Source organism: Diplotaxodon limnothrissa, linkage group LG19 (genome assembly GCF_057381915.1).
Source record: "Diplotaxodon limnothrissa isolate DT_005_m linkage group LG19, D_limnothrissa_male_GT1.1, whole genome shotgun sequence".
Classification (NCBI taxonomy): Eukaryota; Metazoa; Chordata; class Actinopteri; order Cichliformes; family Cichlidae; genus Diplotaxodon; species Diplotaxodon limnothrissa.
The window spans coordinates 31,390,999-31,410,565 of record NC_140614.1 but is presented as its reverse complement, the minus strand read 5'-3'; the positions used below and the strand labels follow the sequence as shown (position 1 = coordinate 31,410,565).

Sequence of the window (19,567 nt, the reverse complement as noted above, 5' to 3'; positions counted from 1 at the left end):
CTAAAGTGGCAGATACATTACACCTAACAAGACATGTAAAATGCCATCATCCCATGATGTAAAAACCTTGAAAGTGCATTCCCCCATGGTGGTTTGGGGTGTAATACCAATGTGGATTTCTGCATCACAGAGTCCAAACAGAACTCCGTAAAGCAACACTGTTCTCTGTGATTCAGCCTCCATGTTCTTACAGTTCACAGCTTTCAGCTCCTCAGTCGTTTGTGCATGATTGTGCGTCTCGATATGTCAGTTTTTGTTGTTGTTTTTTAATGTGTCTTATTTGTTTTTAATCTGTACACGGTGATATTCTGAGATCTTGGACAGAGAAATATCTGTCTTCCTCACAACCTCACCTCTTTCAAGATTTCAGGTGGAGAGATTCCTCTTTCCAGATCAGCAGTAATTGTCTGCAAAGGACAGACGTGATGCAGTAAAATGAGTGAAGTGGCAGCAGAGTTCAACATCAATATTATATCAGCAACAAACATCTCTTCACATTCAGTACACCTCATCACGTGTCTTTTCACAATGAACTTCAGATGAGTTGCAATCACCGGATAAACGTTTAATTCCACAATGACACCGAGTCTGTTTGTGCGATTTAAAGGGCTGATTGTGCAGTCGAGTACAATACGCTGCAGTTTAACCGGTAACACCTTCAAGTAAATGCAAACATGATTGTGTGCACAATCGTTAAAACCCTTTTTTCACCCTACCTTGGCAGGTGTGTGTTTTGGTGTTTGTGAGCTTGTGGGTTAATGTCAAGACTGCCGTTGCCAGGGGCTGCCGCACGACGTGGCCCCGTAGTCCTGCACCGATGACAGGGAGCCTGCAGGCTGGAATGATAGCTTTGGGGTCACACCTCTGAGGGGCCCTAAGGGGTCCCCCTCATCTTCCACCTTCTCATTCATAACACACCACCAGTGCATCCAGAGACACCTGCACACCCAGCTATACCACAGCCTTTGATCAGGAAACTGCATGTATCGTTAGTTCTGCTTTGTTTATTATTTAGATACATCTCTTGTTCTTTTTTCTTTTCTTTTTTAAATCTACTGCACTACTATCACTTTGACTTCCACTGGTGTGCAGGATTACTGGTGTTTAAGCTGCGTTTGTAGTGTTAAAACTGGAATATCAGAAGGACAAAAAGGCCAAAGAAAGAAAGCAAGAGGTCCCGAGCCTGACGTAAAGCAAGGCGACAGGTGAGCATGAACATCTCCGAAGTTACAAAAGTCACCACATATTTAGTTTTAATACTTGGTTTTAATATAAGTTTTTTTAGCTGAAAATATTTATTTGACAGCTCTCAACTGCACCCGTTGTAAGCATTAAACCAAAGCAACGCTTTTCAAAGCAAAGAATAAGCAAACGTGTTTTTAATGAGAGCGAGCCAGAGAGCTGTTAGACGAAGCATAGCTGAGAGAAAACGACATTTTTAGCAGCTTGCGGAGAAAGCTGCAACCAGGGCAGCGGGACGACCGCCTGCATTCGCTTTGCATCCAAGCCTGCCGCAGCAGACTGCAATGTAAGTGACTGCAGAGAAGCCACCAGCAGAAAACCACTCAGAGCGCATTCAATCCAGAGCCAGGGTGGGCTCTAACACACATCCCACCTCTAACTTCATGTAACACACACAGTCGTACTTACACTCACTGTCTGCACCTCAACCTGTTGGTTGGCCTTCTGCCGTCGGAGGTCGGATTTGATAAATCCTGCAATAATAATAATAATATTATGAAACACATTAAATTACTGATGATTAATTTTGTGCAAAATAAAGTTACATTTAAATAGAACAGCATACTGGTGTGGAAGTTTTAAAATTGCTACTCCCATGTTATCTTCTTGTATTTTATATAACATGTTTTCTTCAAAACTAATTTTCTGGGTCAGCATGCAGAATATCCTTTGGTGCTCAGAGATTATTGAATCAAAGATATCCCCCTTCCTGTGACAACTCAGAGAGGATGGAGGAAGGATATCGAAGGATATGCACAGTTAGACAGTAAGACCTTAACAAGCATGGTTGTGGTAAAAAGAAGGTACTCCTGCCATTAAGGTTTTACATGTCAGAACATAACAAAAAGGTCTTAAGGAAAAAAGACCTACTATTCAAATAAGTTCAGTGCATTTAGAGGCATTTCCAACAAGACAAAACCTCCTGCTGCAGACGCCTCTAAACATGTGGTTTCTGCTCTTAGCTCTGTATGATGTCAGTGACAGTGTATATCCTTACCTTTGTCACTTTAGGCATGCAGAGCACATAAACAGAAAAAAGCTGACTTAAAAGGAAGGGTCAGATTGTTTCAGACTCGGAGTAGGCCGCACCAAGGCTTACAATGAGGCATACGAGTTATTTTTAGCTGTGAATCATGCAAAGCTACTCTAGTAGAGAGCAACGATAAAAATGTAGCGCTAAAAAATAGGTATTTTTGGTCCTCTTTAACTACAACTTTAATATAGTGTGAAAAGTAATTTAGCCACTAGGAGGCAGCATACGCCTATGAAAGAGACGAGTCTTTGCAAGTCCAAGTATTACACAAAATGGTTTCACATAAGTTGGTCTGAGTATCACACACAGACATGGGAAAGAAAACAGCCCATATCTACAGAGATGAGGTTAACATCTCACCTGTCACCACTGTTCCTATTAGCAGAAAGATGCACAAGAATATGTTGCCAGCTAAAGTTCCCCAGTAATCCATGATCTTTCCCTGAGCTATGGTGAAAATGATTCCAAAGATCTGAAATGAGAGTGAGAAGCTCTTTAAAGGCCCAAACAACATGACATGTTATGATATGTTATTTGTTTGTTCTCTGCAGTCATACGTGCTGAACGTTACCGACCTGAGCTGAACAGTTAAGCAGTCCGGACGAGGTCCCCTCCGATTCTGGGTAGGTGAGCTCTACTGCATACTCGAAACCCAGAGGCAGGTATCCTGTCATAAAGAAACTGGAGAAAGACAGAAAATATAGGTGAACTAAAATATAAAACCAAGTGTCTGATCTGTTCAGCGTAGAATTTTGTGACTCAACTATTTTTAACTGTCCAAAAACCAGCAGAAAAAATGCTCCACAAATGTAAAAGTAGGACAAGTATATTGAGGTTTAATACATCCTCTCTGGGTGAAAAGCAGACAAAGGAATTGCTATGGAAACCAGATATGGGCATAATCAGCTTACCATAAATAGCAATTATTGACAAAGCCTGTGGACTGTGGAACACTAAGTTTTGCTCAAAAAGCAGCATTCCTGCTACAAAGAAACTGAACAACACAGAGCTTCATCAGTTTCGAGCGGGACTCTAAACGTGACCAATATGATTCAACATTACCCCGAGGTTAAAACTAGTGTCAATGCTATGCCAACCCGCATGGGCCAATAAAGCTTCTGTTTAGCTAAGCAGTTTTCTAAACACTTCCAATAAATGGATTTCCAGCTCCACGGAAACCCTTTAGCTTCAGAAACAGCTGGCAGCCCCTCAGCATTTCTCACTTTGCTGACGCTTGCCGAAATGTTTTCTTTAAATAAATAAAAGTATGAGAAACATCTTTTTTTTCCTCCATCACATTTGCATGACAGAATATAAGAGATCATTCACAGCTCTGTTACCTGTTGGCTGCTAGAGCCTACTGTGATGTTTATGGCCATGGTGGCCATAAACACCATCGGGGCGATCGTGGCTCAAGAGTTGGGAGTTCGCCTTGTAATCGGAAGGTTGCCGGTTTGAGCCCCGGCTCGGACGGTCTCGGTCGTTGTGTCCTTGGGCAAGACACTTCACCCGTTGCCTACTGGTGGTGGTCAGAGGGCCCGGTGGCGCCAGTGTCCGGCAGCCTCGCCTCTGTCAGTGCGCCCCAGGGTGGCTGTGGCTACAATATAGCTGCCATCACCAGTGTGTGAATGGGTGGATGACTGGATGTGTAAAGCGCTTTGGGGTCCTAGTAAGCGCTATATAAATACAGGCCATTTACCATATTCTTTAATGGTTACCTACCCTAAAACTCCAGCTGTAACGAACACCACCCACAGGTGACCCAAGTTGAGGGTGAAGGTGTAGGCCAGCATCCCAGTTAGAGAAAGGATATACACGGCCAAGGTGGTCTGTCTGTGGAGACAGGAGCATAACAATAAAGTTTAAGACATTAAGCCATGTATCATAGCACATGTTATGACGGGCACAATAAGGACTAACGCAAGCGATAATGTTCAACCCCCCCCCAAAAAAAATGAATGCCATTATTTTGTGTCACCAACGACTTGTCACAACAACGCCAATCTGCAAAAACAAATTCACTCTGTTGAAGCTGCTTCTTGTACAACCACGCGTAAAACAAGCAGCAAAACATTTTTGTTAATATTGCACAGTCCTCTGGCTCACTCTGGATCCACATTCTAAATCTGGGCTTAACTGCTCTGACAGATAACCATCCTAATGGCATGTGAGGAATCTGTGGACTGAGGATCTTCCTCTAATCATAAACATTTTTATGCCACATTAATGAAGGCAGTTTATCAACACTAAATCACTAACTTGCAGAATAAAGCAAGTGGTCATTTTGTAGAAAGAAGTAATGTATGATTACTGTTTTTCCATCATATGCAGTGGCAAAAGGCTTGAGAAGCTACTTTGAAGTACCAGTAAAGTACAGCCTGCCAGTTCAGATAAGCAGAGAGCAACACCACACAGAAAACTCGGCTATGTTGTATCCTAATACGTGCCTCTTTTAATCAAATGGTCTAATTCACTTGGACATCTCTCTGTGAATGGATGAGTGACTTAAAGGACATTCATGCAAGGAGTCGATGTTTTAAAGTACAGCTAACATTGCAGAGAAGAAGTGAGAATGCTGATCCTGAGGACTGAAAATTACATTGCCTTTCAGAAGAGCATCTTTTTACATGTGCACATGAAGCTCCATCAGAATCTGACTGTAGAAAACAATGACATTAGTTTATTTAAATGCCATGGTTTACCACTCCCTTCAGCTAACGGCAGGAATCTTAAACTACATGGGCTCACCACCATTGGACAATAGAAGACTGTAAAAGTGTCGCCTGGTCAGATGACTCTCAATCTCTGCTGTGACATTCGGATGGTAGGGTCAAAAGTTAAAATAAATAACATGAAATCATGTATTCATCTTGCCTTGTATCAATGGTTTAAGCTGTTGATGGTGCAATGGTGTGAAGTTCATTTTATACTCAGCCTTTTATGATCACAGTGTAGCCATGTTCTGATGGACATGGTGTATATTTAGGATTTGACTCAAATGTAGGTTCTTGTTAGAAAACACAGCTCTGTGTTTGATCTTAGTCCACATCACTGAAAAACGGGGTTTAAAAGAAATACACTACTTGTAGGTTTTGGTCTTGTCCAGCCATATGCCACATATGAGAGAGCCCGCCATGCCAGCAATGACAATGGTCAGACCGATTCTCCCAGCATTCACCTCTTCACCCTGAAAGAGAAAATGTTGGCATTTGCACCTGTGAAGTCACAATATGCAGTCATTTCCTAGAAGCACTGAGCCGTAACAATCATACTCCTGTTATCTGTGTCAGGACCATATCTTTGGATGCTTTATAGCTCAGTGTTAAATGCGGTCAGACAGTGTCTACCTGCTGGGCCTATTCAATCTGAGCATAAGCCACAAGGAAGACTAGAGAAGGTAAGACAGAAAATATAAAGTTGACAAACATGGAAAAAAAAAGGCTATAATAGGGACTTACAGGATAGTGCTCAATGATCATCCGGTTCAACAGTGTGGAAATAGCATAGAAGCAGCCAACATTCAAGCCTGTAGACCACAAACAGAAAACAGTTTATTCTGGGACAATCTGCACAGAAAGGTGGTCTCATGTGGGGACCAGATGGGTCCTGGTGCTTCTACCTAAAAACTCTTGAGAGCTTCACACAATATAAGAGACATTATAATCAGATTATTTGGGCATTTTTAGGGTGTATACTCCCCCTACTCAAAAACTTTCTCCTTTTTTGAAAGCTTTAAACTGAAAGATGAACATTTCTGTTTCCCAGCAGCTTATCATGTTAGCATTCCAACTGACTACACGTGAATCAATAAATGTGTGTGTGTGGGTATTAGTAAAACAACTGCCTTGTGAAACTCAGCACAGGATTCTTCTTATAATAACTGAAGGTAGACAATTGGCAAAAACTAAAGATGGAGGAGAGGAAATGGATTTTAAAAGGATTAGAAAGAAAGCAAGAAGTCTATAGTCTGAGAAACAGCTGCTAACACACTCAAACAGCCCTTTAACATGAACAACTTTGGTCTGTCTTTCCTATGTTGTCACTAATTAGTGACCTTTGAGCCAAAAAACGCTATCACCAAAAACAATCAGATCAGTGCTACACAAACTCTATTCGTTTTAATGACTCGCTCATATATGTGCTCAGAGGCCAATAAGGACTGTGAACGAGAGTTACATAGACCATAATGCACAGTATCCTTAACTCTTGCCAGGGTAAAAGTTTAGTCCTAGAAATGGTGGGGCTGACTGCTACAGTTTGCATGTTTAGTACGGGTAAGAGGGAGGAACCCACCATAGCTGACCACCAGGAGCATGAAGGGCTTGTTGCGCAGCAGACTCAAGATGGAGGCTGTGTAGGAGTACTCATCAGGCTGCATGTTCCTGGCCTGTGCCTGGGCCTGGCTGGGTGGGATCTCAGGTTTCTCCTGAAACACTGAAAAGCAACACAAACAAACGCAGCATTTCTGGAGGTTACTTTAGTTTTTAAGATATAAGATTTAGTAGGACAGCACCGGAAAAACACCGGACTGGGGCAAAGAGCAAAGTTCAGTGTGATGCTGAGGTAAGAGCAAAAGTGGACTCCAAACATGAGTAAACATGCTTATAAAGATAAGATATCAGTCTCCGAAGCAGGTTTTAACACACGTACAGCAGCCCTGAACATCTTTAGACATTGTCCAACAGAGTTACATGTGAGAATTTGGAATAATCTTTAACCTGCCAGCTCTCCAGTACAAGGTCCATGTGATGCTCGACTGAGCCTTTCTAAGAAAATGCAGGTAAGTGTCTAACACAGCGGGTGACATCTGACCTGCCCCCTGGACATCAAGTCAGCCACCAAATTTAACCAAATATAGGTGGCTATTGTTATTACTTTTCTCCTCCTATCATAAGTCGTAGATTAACAGGTTTTATTGAATAACAGGTTGACATTTTCAGTATTTCTTCTATTTATTGATTCCGTAACACTTTCTGTATTGTTATTGCATTTAATCTTTCACTATTGAGTTTAGTGAGTTACCAAATATGATGCATGTTCCTGACAGCATAAATATACATTATGTGTAGTTAGAATTGGCAGTGTGTGCTTCACATGTGATTATATATTTTTTTAAATAAGTAAAACCTGCTTGATGGGACAAGCAGATATATCTGCGCAGTATGTAAAGTGAAACACAGATGTTCTCCGCACGTGACACGACAATCAGCAAAAGCTGGAATCACAAACCTTTGACCTCAAAGGTCACAGTCACAGGTGATTGTGTCCCAAGGATTTGCTTTGAGTTATTTAGTCAGCATATCCAAGTAATCAAGGGACTGGTTCTCCACCACTGTTTCTCTGACTTTCTCTGACTTTTAGTCCTTGGTGGAGGTGAAGAGAGAATTTAACAGAGCTGGGGGCTGAGGTGGGGGGGTGATTTTATAAAACTCTGCTATGACTCCCTGAGCCCCTGCTTGTATTTCACGTCGTGTCAAAACTCATCTCATCAAAATGTGGACAATTACACCAATTACCGCAGCTGCTCATCTGGTGGAGTTGAAGGGATGTTGAGTTTTTCGCTAGAAAGCACACCTCGGGCAGGCTCAGTTTCCCAGCGGAGCTGGCTGAGGAGCAGACATCTCTGTGTAAAGCTCTGCCATACACAAGTCTGGATGTTCATATCGAGAACTTTGCAGCAAAGATGATTTCAAAGACTCTTTTGTGTTCTCATTTAAAACAGCAGTGTAATTCTTCTAGTGGACAAAGGAGTCAAGGTGAGGTAACACTGGAAACTACAAATTGTCAAGATGATGCTTTGCTTCATATATTTTCACACCAATAGCTGTGGGCGCTGAGTGACACTTAAGGTGACTTGCAGTGGGCGATTGCTGCATGAGTGAGTAAAGAGCTCTGACAAGGACTCTAACCCATTAGCTCTTTTACACAAACGTGAGGCTCAATCAAGACTTGGATCCATGCGTCTCCAAGGCCAGAAAGGGCAGTACAAGATCACATCAATGCTGGCTGGAAGCTGCAAACAGTGGCGTCAGTGTCTACAGGAGACCAATGCATAAAATTCACTGATGATTCTGTGCTCACAGATTTTCTGTTCTTTTCCTGATTTTCTTCCCCTGAAAATTCTCCAGGTTCTTCAACACGATTTTAGGTTTCAAACAGAAATGGTCAAAATGGTTCTACAAAGGCTCCAGCCATAACTGACATGTATAAACACTCATCTTCCCTTTAAACACTTACCGATGACCACAAGGACCAAGATGGCGGTGGCCATGCCTGCGCTAATGTAGAACATGATACTGATATGATGTGCCAGCTCGTCCATGTCATCCACGTTAGGCACGAGGATGGGTGGAACCAGGAACCCAATGGCAATACCCAACTGTAAGCGAGAGACACATAATTAACTATGGACTGATGTGATGCCTGCGCACAGACACATATGTCCAAATTTTAAAAAAGCTATAACGCAAAACACGTCACTGAAGACATAAAGAAGGGTAAAGTTTGCACTTTGATATGATGCCCTGTAAAAAGCAAGAAACACCCCAAAAACATAAACAAAAAATGAAATAAGTAATTGATGCAGAAAATGTCAATGCCTGTTTGGCATCTGACTGACTGCTGCAATCAGTGTGAGTGATGGTACACCTCTTATTATAAAACATAAAATATATGCATATTTGCCATTTGTGGCAAAATAAACCCGTCTGTAGTTTTTTGTTTAACAGAGACAGGTAACACCGTAAGTCACCATTCTTTTGTAAACTGCCTGACATGAAGATTACATGTCACTAAATTTAACTTTTAAAACCCCAGCCAACCTCAGTGAAAAGCAACACTTCTAGTGGATCTTGGGTAAATGGGAAGGGAGTGGGGGTAAACGTTCCAAATTTGAATACCACAGCAGCAGTGCCAACATCCTCGGCTTCCTACTGTCACAAGAACATTCCAGAAGGGACACCGGTGGTGGTCCCTCCACTCTAGGGGAAAGGTGAGAGAAGGAAAGGTGACGCGACACATTCCCGATTGTGAGTAACAAACCTGTGAAGTGTTTGACGAGTGGAAACACAGAAATATGTACGATCCCTTCAGTCGTCTGAGAATGTTACACCCACTGTTACACTTGTTGCCTTCTACAGCCTTCAGACAGATTAGAACCTTCGCTATAATGTTTACCTTGTTGCCAGTGTACTAGAAAAAGCTCTAGAAAACATTCACAGCAGACAGTCACACATTTGAACCAAACTAAAGACTTTTTATAACCTCGTCAAAACTATGCAAAACAGGCTCATTGTTCATTGGCTCCAAATTACAGTGACCTCGCTTGAAGTTTGATGTCTGTTTGATCTTCAAAGCGTCACAGGCTTTTCTGGAACCCTTACCTAATTTTTTGCTAATGTGAACTGTTTCTAAATGTCCAAGGTATTACATAAAACGACTTCAGCCTGAAAACTTGGAAGCATCCAGTGTTAGGGACCGCAGCCAAAGCAATTAAGCCATGGTGAGCAAGTAAACATCAACAGCAGCGCGTCCTTTTCATCTTCATCGGCAGGGAGCGGGTTTAAAGCACAAAACAAGAACATTCATGACAAGCGCCGGTGTTTGGTCTAATGATGGAGGGAGAGGACATGGTTCAGCTTTGGAGGTTAAAGGGCACCACAGCGTGCTCAGAGCGGTCAATAAGATGAGAAAAGTGTTAGAGACTGTGGAGAGATCACAAAGCACTGATATGTAGCCAAGTACACCACATTTGCTCTGTTTATTTTCTCTTTACTTTAGATATGACTTAAAATTGCATAAAACTATCACTCTCCATGTTTCGTGGGTAAATTTAAGGTAAATTAGATTTCAGTTGATGCGTGTTGACATTTCCTGTGACCTTTTTTGGAATTTTCAGATGATTTTGTCTGTCTAATGCCGTTCTCAGGATTTTTAAAAGGAAAGCAAAAGCAGTGAAACACACCCGCCCCAGCAGACCTGACTACCTTGCCATGCACACAGCATTCTTAGTGCAATCTCACTGTATAGTTAATTTACCCAAGGTGAGGAAACTTGCACAGAAGCAGGCAGCTCAAGCGGTGGAAGTCACCCGCCATCCCCAGCAATTTTCCCCTGGCTAGAAAGAACAAACCAAACACACATACAGACACAGAGGAAGTCACTTTGACCACTTAGACAATACCGGTATCCCTGTTTTTACTGGAAAGATCTATACTCTGTTCACTTCTCTCCCTCTACCCTCCTCACAGTTTGGAAGTCTCTGTCAGACAATGGTTCCCTATCATATATTTTCTTCTAGTTTCTATCGGCAGATTTAAAAATGAAGAATTTATGACTTCATATTTTGATACTGGTAATCCAAGTAATGTTTAAACAGTAAAAATGCTCAGTGTAATGTAAACCATGCCCTTCTACTTCCCATATACTGCTTGCCTGGTATGTGAAGTACTTTAATAGAACTAAAATGGTTCAGCATCCAGCATGCTAACATGTACTGCATGCTGGGTTCATCGTTTCTTTAAGAACTTTTACTCTGAAGGGATTACTAGCCATTAGTTTTCACCAGTGGCAAAGAAGGTGACTGGCTTTGTTAAACCTGCGGACTCTGGAAGAAGGTTGGAAAGAAGAATCCACAGGAGGAGAGACACTCAATCACAAATCAAGATAGCTTGACCTAACAGAAACATGCTATTTTTTTAATATACTGCACAAAGAGTTAAAGATGACAGAGCTCTCATTCACTCTCGCCCACTTTAAAGAAGAAAAGTGAATAACACCATACACACATTTTTTTTAACCCAGCAGGTAAACAAAGACACACCTGGTTTCCCAGAACCCCAATGGAACAGGCGGTGGACACTTCCTGCTGCCCGAACCACAGAGATGCAAGTCTGGAAGGGATGCCCAGGATATAAACCGTGGCCACCGAGCACACGAACTGTCCAAAGAAGGTCAAAGCAAACATGCTGGGGTCCGCCGAGCCCGTCTTGATCCAGGCCCCGATGCAGTTGTAGGCGGCCCCCACCACCACAACATCTCTGATGCCTCGATTGTCGAGGAGCCACATGACGGGTAGGATGAGAGGGATGTAGGTGAGAAAGTAGATCATGGAGAGCCAGTCAATGGCCAGGGTGCCGATGCTGTAGAAGCGCATGAAGATGTTGCTGATGATGCCGTACTGCAGCCACATGAAGGCGTTGCTCATGGAGTAGGCGCTGAAGATGAAGAGCATCACCCACCGCCGTTTGTACAGCCTGGTCTCCATGAGCGGAAAGAGCCGCGCGGTGTCGATGGCTGATGGCTCCAAGGTGTCATCACCATCTCCCAGAGGCAGGCAGTGCGCGTATTCTCGCAAGCTGTTTCTTTCTTTCCCCGTTGGGGTGCAATCATTGACCCTGGCCTTGTCGAGGCTGTCCGCCCACTCATGAGAAAGTTCATCCTGAGAATTCATGTTGCTCCCAGTGAAACTCTTCCCTCTTCCTTCAGGCTTGTGTGGCTCTCAACAGCTGAAGGGAAGAGCAAACAATTCTTGTGTGTGCACTCTCTTAACACCATGGCAGCTTACCTGACTAGGCCCTCCCACCCAGCAGGAACTTCCTAAATGGTGATCATAACCAAGCTCGCCCGCTGATCCTAAACTGGAGATTACTTCCTATTACTGCTGGCTGATTTACCAGAGGTGAATCTGGGGTGCAGTTTAAATATAATGAGCAGTATATGAGTAGGCTCTGATTTCAGTCAACAATTACATACCCAGCTGCAAATGTCGGGGTTCGGCCTTCTTCTCTAGTGGTTTTAACACCAAGGATGCGTTTTACTTTTCATTTAAAACTCCTACTTCCATGTGAGATCGCATAAAAGCATAGCATGTAAATGTAAGGACGAACTACAAGAGCAACTTGGTTTTATTGCTAAGTATAGGCACATGACACTCACACATACATAAATGCGTCAGACAAGTTAAAGTTCATTGAGAGGAATACTGAATGTGCACAGCTGCCATGCTGTGACACAGAGGGGAAGTGTCCCTGAGCACTGAAACATGAAGTGACGGTAACACACTGCTTGTTGACCAGTTATTAAGGTTGAGTGTTTCTGGTTCCTAAATTGGATTTACCAATGTGCAATCACTTTGTATTATGTCATCTGTCTCTGGCATTACAATACTGGCAGACCTGAGGATGGTCAGTTTACACAGTGCAGTCAGGAGGGATTAGCACAGTGGCACATTTATGTTGTGTTAAGTCACATGCCAGTGCACTGCTGGTATGAGATTCAGCTTTAATTTGAAGATGTTTATATCCACATTTCTTTGAGCATAGGCTACTATTATTTTTCCTGTTTCTTTATTACACAGAAAATTTGAAAAAATAAAAAAGTCGTTTCAATTAAATCAAATTCAAGTCAAATGGTTAAAAAATAATTTCACACACAAAAGAGCTACCACACTGGGAAGGATGAAGACAACTGGGTTGCCCGGCCCTGGCCACGAGGTGTCCCTTATTTATTTTTCAGGGAGTTGGCAACCCTAATCGTGATCCATAAATGCCAAAAAAAAAAAAAATCTTTCCGTTATGGAGCAGGATATTCCTGAAATTATTTTACAATCGGCTTATCAGTAGTGTTTTACCGTTTTATTGCTCTGATTGTATGAAAATAAGACTATAGCACTGCCAACAAAGCAAACCTGGTATTTCCGCAACTACTGTTTCGTCTTTCATTCAGACATTGTCAGTTTACAATTTCACATGACAGTGTTTTCCCAAAAGACGCTTGTTGGCAGCCACGGTGGCGCGCGTTTGTGGTTGTAGTTTCAATATCCTGAATGAGTTTTTGACTGTTCTTTACTTCCCTTCGATCCTTCCGTGGATTTCACAGAGAGGTGGTGTAGAAAGAGCCTGGAAATTTCCAGCGTGTTTAAAGACGCACTGTAAGAAAAGCCAGGCTTAGAGCTGGATGTTGGACTATATTACTCATTAACACAGAGCATCCATCAGTATGAGGACTGGATTTCACTACTGTATTGTTATTACTTTGTTGTTACGAATTACATTCCGTTCAGCAACACTTTTTAATAATATAGTACATTTTAATATTTGATTACTTTGATTAATGCAAGTATTAGTGTTTGATTTGCTTAGCAAACAGTATATTATGCCTTATGTTGAAAATAAGACTAATATGATCAGAATTAATCACGGCTGACTGAACTACTGTCCTTGTGTCTGAATGCAGGGTAAAAAAAATTTGTGACAAGGATCGAAGAACTTAAAAACAATATGATCGCTGGCTTTGATCAGTTGTTTTTGTGCTCTATTGTTGACAAAGACAAAGAGCAGTAGTTTTTATATAGCGCTTATATAGATTCAAGGACTCATTGCACACACTGGAAGGTCATTAGTGTCACCTTGTCGTGCATCCACGTGAGTACAGTCAGAAAAAAACTCATGAAAAACTCATCTATGAAGTATGAGACACTTGGCTTTACATTAAAGTGGCATTCAGTAGGTGGGGTTCTCTAAGAGTCTGAGTGTCTCAAGTGTGGGCAAAAATGATCATGGTTCACAGTAATTTCTATTGTGTGTAACTGTTTCCTCCATTTATCCATTTAGCCAAAAATGGCTCGTTACCAAAAGTAACGAGCCATTTTTGTAAATGTAAGGTGCAGAAAGTACAGATACTTGTCTAAAAATGTAGGGAATAAAAGTAAAAAGTTGTCACAAAAATACATATTCGACTAAAGTACAGATACCTGAAAATTTGACTTACCATCTCGGCTAACTACACATTTAAGATACACTTCACCAAAATAAAACCAGAATATCAAATCTAAATGTAAGCGTTTAATTTTATCTCTATACAGGTTACAGTTTGGAAGCTTGCTTGTTCTGCTATCTTTCTGTAATGGTTAATCCACCAGTATGTACAAGCTCTTTAAGCAGATATTCTTTGTGATATGACCACATGGGAAACAAATGATCATTTAGCCATTTATTTTTAGCTCAAAATGACAACATTAACACAGTAAAACAGGTCTCTTTCTTAAACAGAAGCCTGTCAAGCCAAAAAAAAAAAACAAAAAACAAGGAGCACCAGAGTCCAAAAAACGCAGGAAAGCATATCAAAAACAAAACGAAACCAGAGCTCACCAAGAGTCTACAAAAAAGTCCAGGGGGCCGACCGTGCACACGGCAACGGTGGCGACGTGCGAACAGTTCTGGAGGCCGACCGTGCGGACGGCAACGGCGGCGAGGAAGCAGTTCTGGGGGCCGACCGTGCGGACGGCAACGGCGGCGAGGAAGCAGTTCTGGGGGCCGACCGTGCGGACGGCAACGGCGGCGGGAATGCAAGCCTGGAGGCCGGCCACGCGGAAGGCAGTGGCGGCAACAGAAGTCCGGAGGGCGGCCACGGTGGTGATGATGCCCAACAAGCGGCCTGGCAGATGACCGACAATGTGGAGGTGGTAGGAGGGGACCCGAAGGCTGCGTGGCCCCTGCAGCCCCAGGCGAAGCGGAGGTTGGATCAGATGAGGCAGAGGCTGAAGCCGAAGCTGAACCAGGTGAGGCTGATGCAGAGGCGGGGCCGAACCAGGTGAGGCTGATGCAGAGGCGGGGCCGAACCAGGTGAGGCTGATGCAGAGGCGGGGCCGAACCAGGTGAGGCTGATGCAGAGGCGGGGCCGAACCAGGTGAGGCTGATGCGGGAGCTGGGCCAAACGAAGCTGGTGATGCGGGAGCTGGGCCAAACGAAGCTGGTGATGCGGGAGCTGGGCCAAACGAAGCTGGTGATGCGGGAGCTGGGCCAAACGAAGCTGGTGATGCGGGAGCTGGGCCAAACGAAGCTGGTGATGCGGGAGCTGGGCCAAACGAAGCTGGTGATGCGGGAGCTGGGCCAAACGAAGCTGGTGATGCGGGAGCTGGGCCAAACGAAGCTGGTGATGCGGGAGCTGGGCCAAACGAAGCTGGTGATGCGGGAGCTGGGCCAAACGAAGCTGGTGATGCGGGAGCTGGGCCAAACGAAGCTGGTGATGCGGGAGCTGGGCCAGACGACGCTGAAGCGGATGCGGAGGCTGGACCAGACGACGCTGAAGCGGATGCGGAGGCTGGACCAGACGACGCTGAAGCGGATGCGGAGGCTGGACCCGGCGACGCTGAAGGCGAAGCTGAAGGCGAAGCCGGAGGCGAAGCTGAAGCCGGAGCCGGACCAGGCGACGGCGTGGGTGGAGACACGGAGGCTGCAGCTGGCGTGGGTGGAGACACGGAGGCTGCAGCTGGCGTGGGTGGAGACACGGAGGCTGGACCAGACGAGGGTGGAGACACGGAGGCTGGACCAGACGAAGCAGACGAGGATGAAGCGGATGCGGAGGCTGGACCCGGCGAAGCTGAAGGCGAAGCCGGACCAGGCGTGGGTGATGCTGAAGCCGGAGCCGGACCAGGCGACGGCGTGGGTGGAGACACGGAGGCTGCAGCTGGCGTGGGTGGAGACACGGAGGCTGCAGCTGGCGTGGGTGGAGACACGGAGGCTGCAGCTGGCGTGGGTGGAGACACGGAGGCTGGACCAGACGAAGCAGACGAGGATGAAGCGGAGGCTGGGCCAGACAAAGCAGCTGATGAGGATGCTGAAGCTGGGCCAGGCGAAGCAGCTGATGAGGATGCTGAAGCTGGGCCAGGCGAAGCAGCTGATGAGGATGCTGAAGCTGGGCCAGGCGAAGCAGCTGATGAGGATGCTGAAGCTGGGCCAGGCGAAGCAGCTGATGAGGATGCTGACACGGAAGCTGGGCCAGGCGAAGCAGCTGATGAGGATGCTGACACGGAAGCTGGGCCAGGCGAAGCAGCTGATGAGGATGCTGACACGGAAGCTGGGCCAGGCGAAGCAGCTGATGAGGATGCTGACACGGAAGCTGGGCCAGGCGAAGCAGCTGATGAGGATGCTGACACGGAAGCTGGGCCAGGCGAAGCAGCTGATGAGGATGCTGACACGGAAGCTGGGCCAGGCGAAGCAGGTGATGAGGATGCTGACACGGAAGCTGGGCCAGGCGAAGCAGGTGATGAGGATGCTGACACGGAAGCTGGGCCAGGCGAAGCAGGTGATGAGGATGCTGACACGGAGGCTGGACCAGACGAAGATGATGCTGATGATGATGCTGATGATGAGACCGCAGCGGGCGAGGATGATGAGACCGCAGCTGAAGGCTGGACGGGCTCCTCGGGCCCCCCAGCTGACGAGGCAGAAGGCTGGACGGGCTCCTCGGGCCCCCCAGCGAGAACAGTCTCAGGACCAGTGGGCACAGGGGCCCCTGGAACACACAGGACAAAACCAGCAGGCGCACGGGCCTCTGGCAGGGACAGAACAGAACCAGCAGGCGCACGGGCCTCTGGCAGGGACAGAACAGAACCAGCAGGCGCACGGGCCTCTGGCAAACACATAGCAGACTTCAGCCGCCCAGAGCATTGACTCTGCTCAGGCAGTGACAGCCGGGTGCAGTCCTCAGCTGGGTTCCTAGCCTCCAGGGGTCCAGAGTAGGCTGAGGGCTGAAACTCAGCCTCTGGGGAGGCCCTGGAGCGCGTCACAGTCTCTGAACTGGCCAGCTTTTTAGGAATGATTACATTATCATGAGGTTTGTTGCTCTGCTTAGAACAAACTGATGAAACACAGTTCCTTTTAGATTGATTTGACTGAGCTTGTTGTACCGGGGTAGCAAGTGACACAGGGTGCAGGGCTAGTGGCTGCTGAACAGGAGGCTGAACTGAGGGTGACTGAAACAATGGTTGGGATGACGACAGTGGTGGAATTGGAGACTGAGCTTGAGGCCGGGCGGCTAACTGAGCTTGAGGCCGGGCGGCTAACTGAGCTTGAGGCCGGGCGGCTAACTGAGCTTGAGGCCGGGCGGCTAACTGAGCTTGAGGCCGGGCGGCTAACTGAGCTTGAGGCCGGGCGGCTAACTGAGCTTGAGGCCGGGCGGCTAACTGAGCTTGAGGCCGGGCGGCTAACTGAGCTTGAGGCGAAAATGGTGGTGGTGGAGTTGGTGTCTGGGCTACAGGCGGCTTCTGAGCAGGAAACACAGGACACTGAGCTACAGGTGGCTGCTGAGCAGGTGACACTGGAGACTGAGCTACAGGTGGCTGCTGAGCAGGTGACACTGGAGACTGAGCTACAGACGGCTGCTGAGCAGGGGACTGAGCTGAAAGCGGACGGGCAGCTGACTGAATAAACATAGCTCCAGAATAAACAGATCCAGACGGAACAGTCTTAACTCCTGGATCTGAAAAAACATCAGGCGCACAGTCTTCTGAACCAATGGGAAAATAGTCATTCTTAAAACGAAAACTCTTATTTTCCCGAACCGGAGAAACACGAGCTGTAGTGTTCATGTAGCTGGCGTTCGCAGCTTTGGGGGAAACAGTCTGTCTATCCCTTGACAAAAAAGGCGAATGAAGGGAGACTCTGTCACTCACCCTAGGCGGTTGTTTGAGCTGAATCCCAGGCTCCTGCTGGAGCTGTGAGTGCTGGCTGCGTGTTCGCTGCCTCCCTGTTGAAGAGGGAGCGGCGCTGGCGGAATGTGACGAGGGAGGACTCTGCTGTGGCTGCTCCTGCTGTGATGTGGAAATGCTGGGTGAGTCAGGCGGCACGATAATAATCCCTAACATCTTGTAAAAGGCTTGTGCAGGCGTGAGCTGATTGCTTGCAGGCTCGTAGTAATTCTCCCGGGACCGGCTGGAGCGTTTTCTGCGAGACCTGGGCGTCCGCGGGGAGGAAGCAGACGAGTGGGCCGAAGGGTAGGCTGCCAGCGAGGAACGGCAGCACGGAGGCCCTCCAAGCGCTAGCCGAGTCCCGTCAAAACGGGAGCTGCGCTTCCACGGTGAGTCCGCTGGATCCATTACTGGTCGCGTCGTTCTGTCAGGGCTCTGTGTGCGGGCAGGCAGAGATGAGGATCCAAATGCAGGACTCAAACACAGAATTGAAACTCAAAAAACCTCAGCTTTATTGCTGGCAGAAAAACAAACATGGAGTGAGGATGGAACACTGAGACCAAGGACACACAGGCATAATTCTGAGGGTACGACGCGACACTGAGCATGGGAAAACACAGGGCTTATATACACAGGGTAGTAACGGGGGAATCGGCAACAGGAGGGAGACACAGCTGGGAGAGATCAGGGCTAACGAGACGGGGGAGCTAAGCTGCACACACTAACATAAGACAAAGACTTTCACAATAAAACAGGAAACATGAATTACAAAACAAGCATGCAGACTTTACACTGAGAGACAGACAGAATGACACATGGAATCTGAACTAAACTAAATGTGAGATATAACTGAGAACAAATCCTTAAGCACGGATAAACAGAAACAAGAAATAATAATCATCATCATCACTACGAGAAGAAAACAATCCATGAAGCAGAAATAAACCAAAACATAATAAACTCAAAATACTGGGTCCAACGGACCCAGAACCGTGACACATATTAACCTTAACCAGAGGGTTTAAAAAAACAAACCAGTGTTTACATACCATATCTGCTTCTGCCGTGGCCTGGTGGACAAGAAATTGGTTAAGGGTTCCCCGAGCTTTCACGCCCCTCATGTTCTTCATGTGCCACCACTAGAAGCATGCCTATGGAAAAAGTGCGCCAGCACACAGTGCAGTGCGCTTTAAAGGTGTTATCGTGCATTTTCCCAGCCAGGTGTTTTCCTTTTCCCATTCCTCCCTGTACTTTTGCAGCCTTTTTTTTCTTTCTCTGAGCGAACAAACATTGCTGCTCTAATGCTGGGCTTATACTGTGCGATTTTTGGCCCATTTTGAGACGATTTTTGAGTCGTGCGACCGATTTGGTGATCGGCCCGATTTTGGCCTTCATCGTGCATCGTTTAGTATACGTGGGGTAACGAGAAGCACACTGCTCACGCGCAAACACGTAAACGTCGGTGAAAAAGACTGCGCAGCACGGCAGTGCAGCGTGTGATCTGGACACAAGCGATGGAGGCACAACTTGTAGAACTTTGGAAAGCCTTTTCGATGTGGCATCACAAAATGATCACGACCACAACAACCGTGAAAATAGTTGGATTTACACTGCTGCTCAATCACAGCTGCCTGATCATGTTTTTCATTAGCAATTTAGCAAAGTTGATGGTGGTGGTGTGTCTGTGTGAGTGAAAGACAGAGAGGGGGAGCGACAGATTTTCTGTTATAACCTTCATTTTAAGGAGGCACAGTGTGAGCACTCAGGTCGCATCAGAGCATCGGGTGAGACCCTGCATCGTGACCTACCAACTTCTAACCCCT

At 45.9% G+C, this 19,567-nt stretch overlaps 1 protein-coding gene across 1 annotated transcript; it reads right to left on the bottom strand.

Moving 5' to 3' along the window:
• Positions 1–688: 688 nt before the first annotated feature.
• Positions 689–11,726, bottom strand: flvcr2a (FLVCR choline and putative heme transporter 2a). The gene is made up of 10 exons (XM_085342384.1): positions 11,097–11,726; positions 8,513–8,654; positions 6,569–6,709; positions 5,734–5,801; positions 5,359–5,462; positions 3,998–4,108; positions 2,851–2,956; positions 2,636–2,747; positions 1,651–1,715; positions 689–836 (listed from the first exon to the last, which is right to left on the bottom strand). The coding sequence occupies exons 1-10, from the start codon at positions 11,724–11,726 to the stop codon at positions 762–764; spliced, it is 1,554 nt and encodes a 517-aa protein (XP_085198510.1). The 3' UTR covers positions 689–761.
• Positions 11,727–19,567: the final 7,841 nt, after the last annotated feature.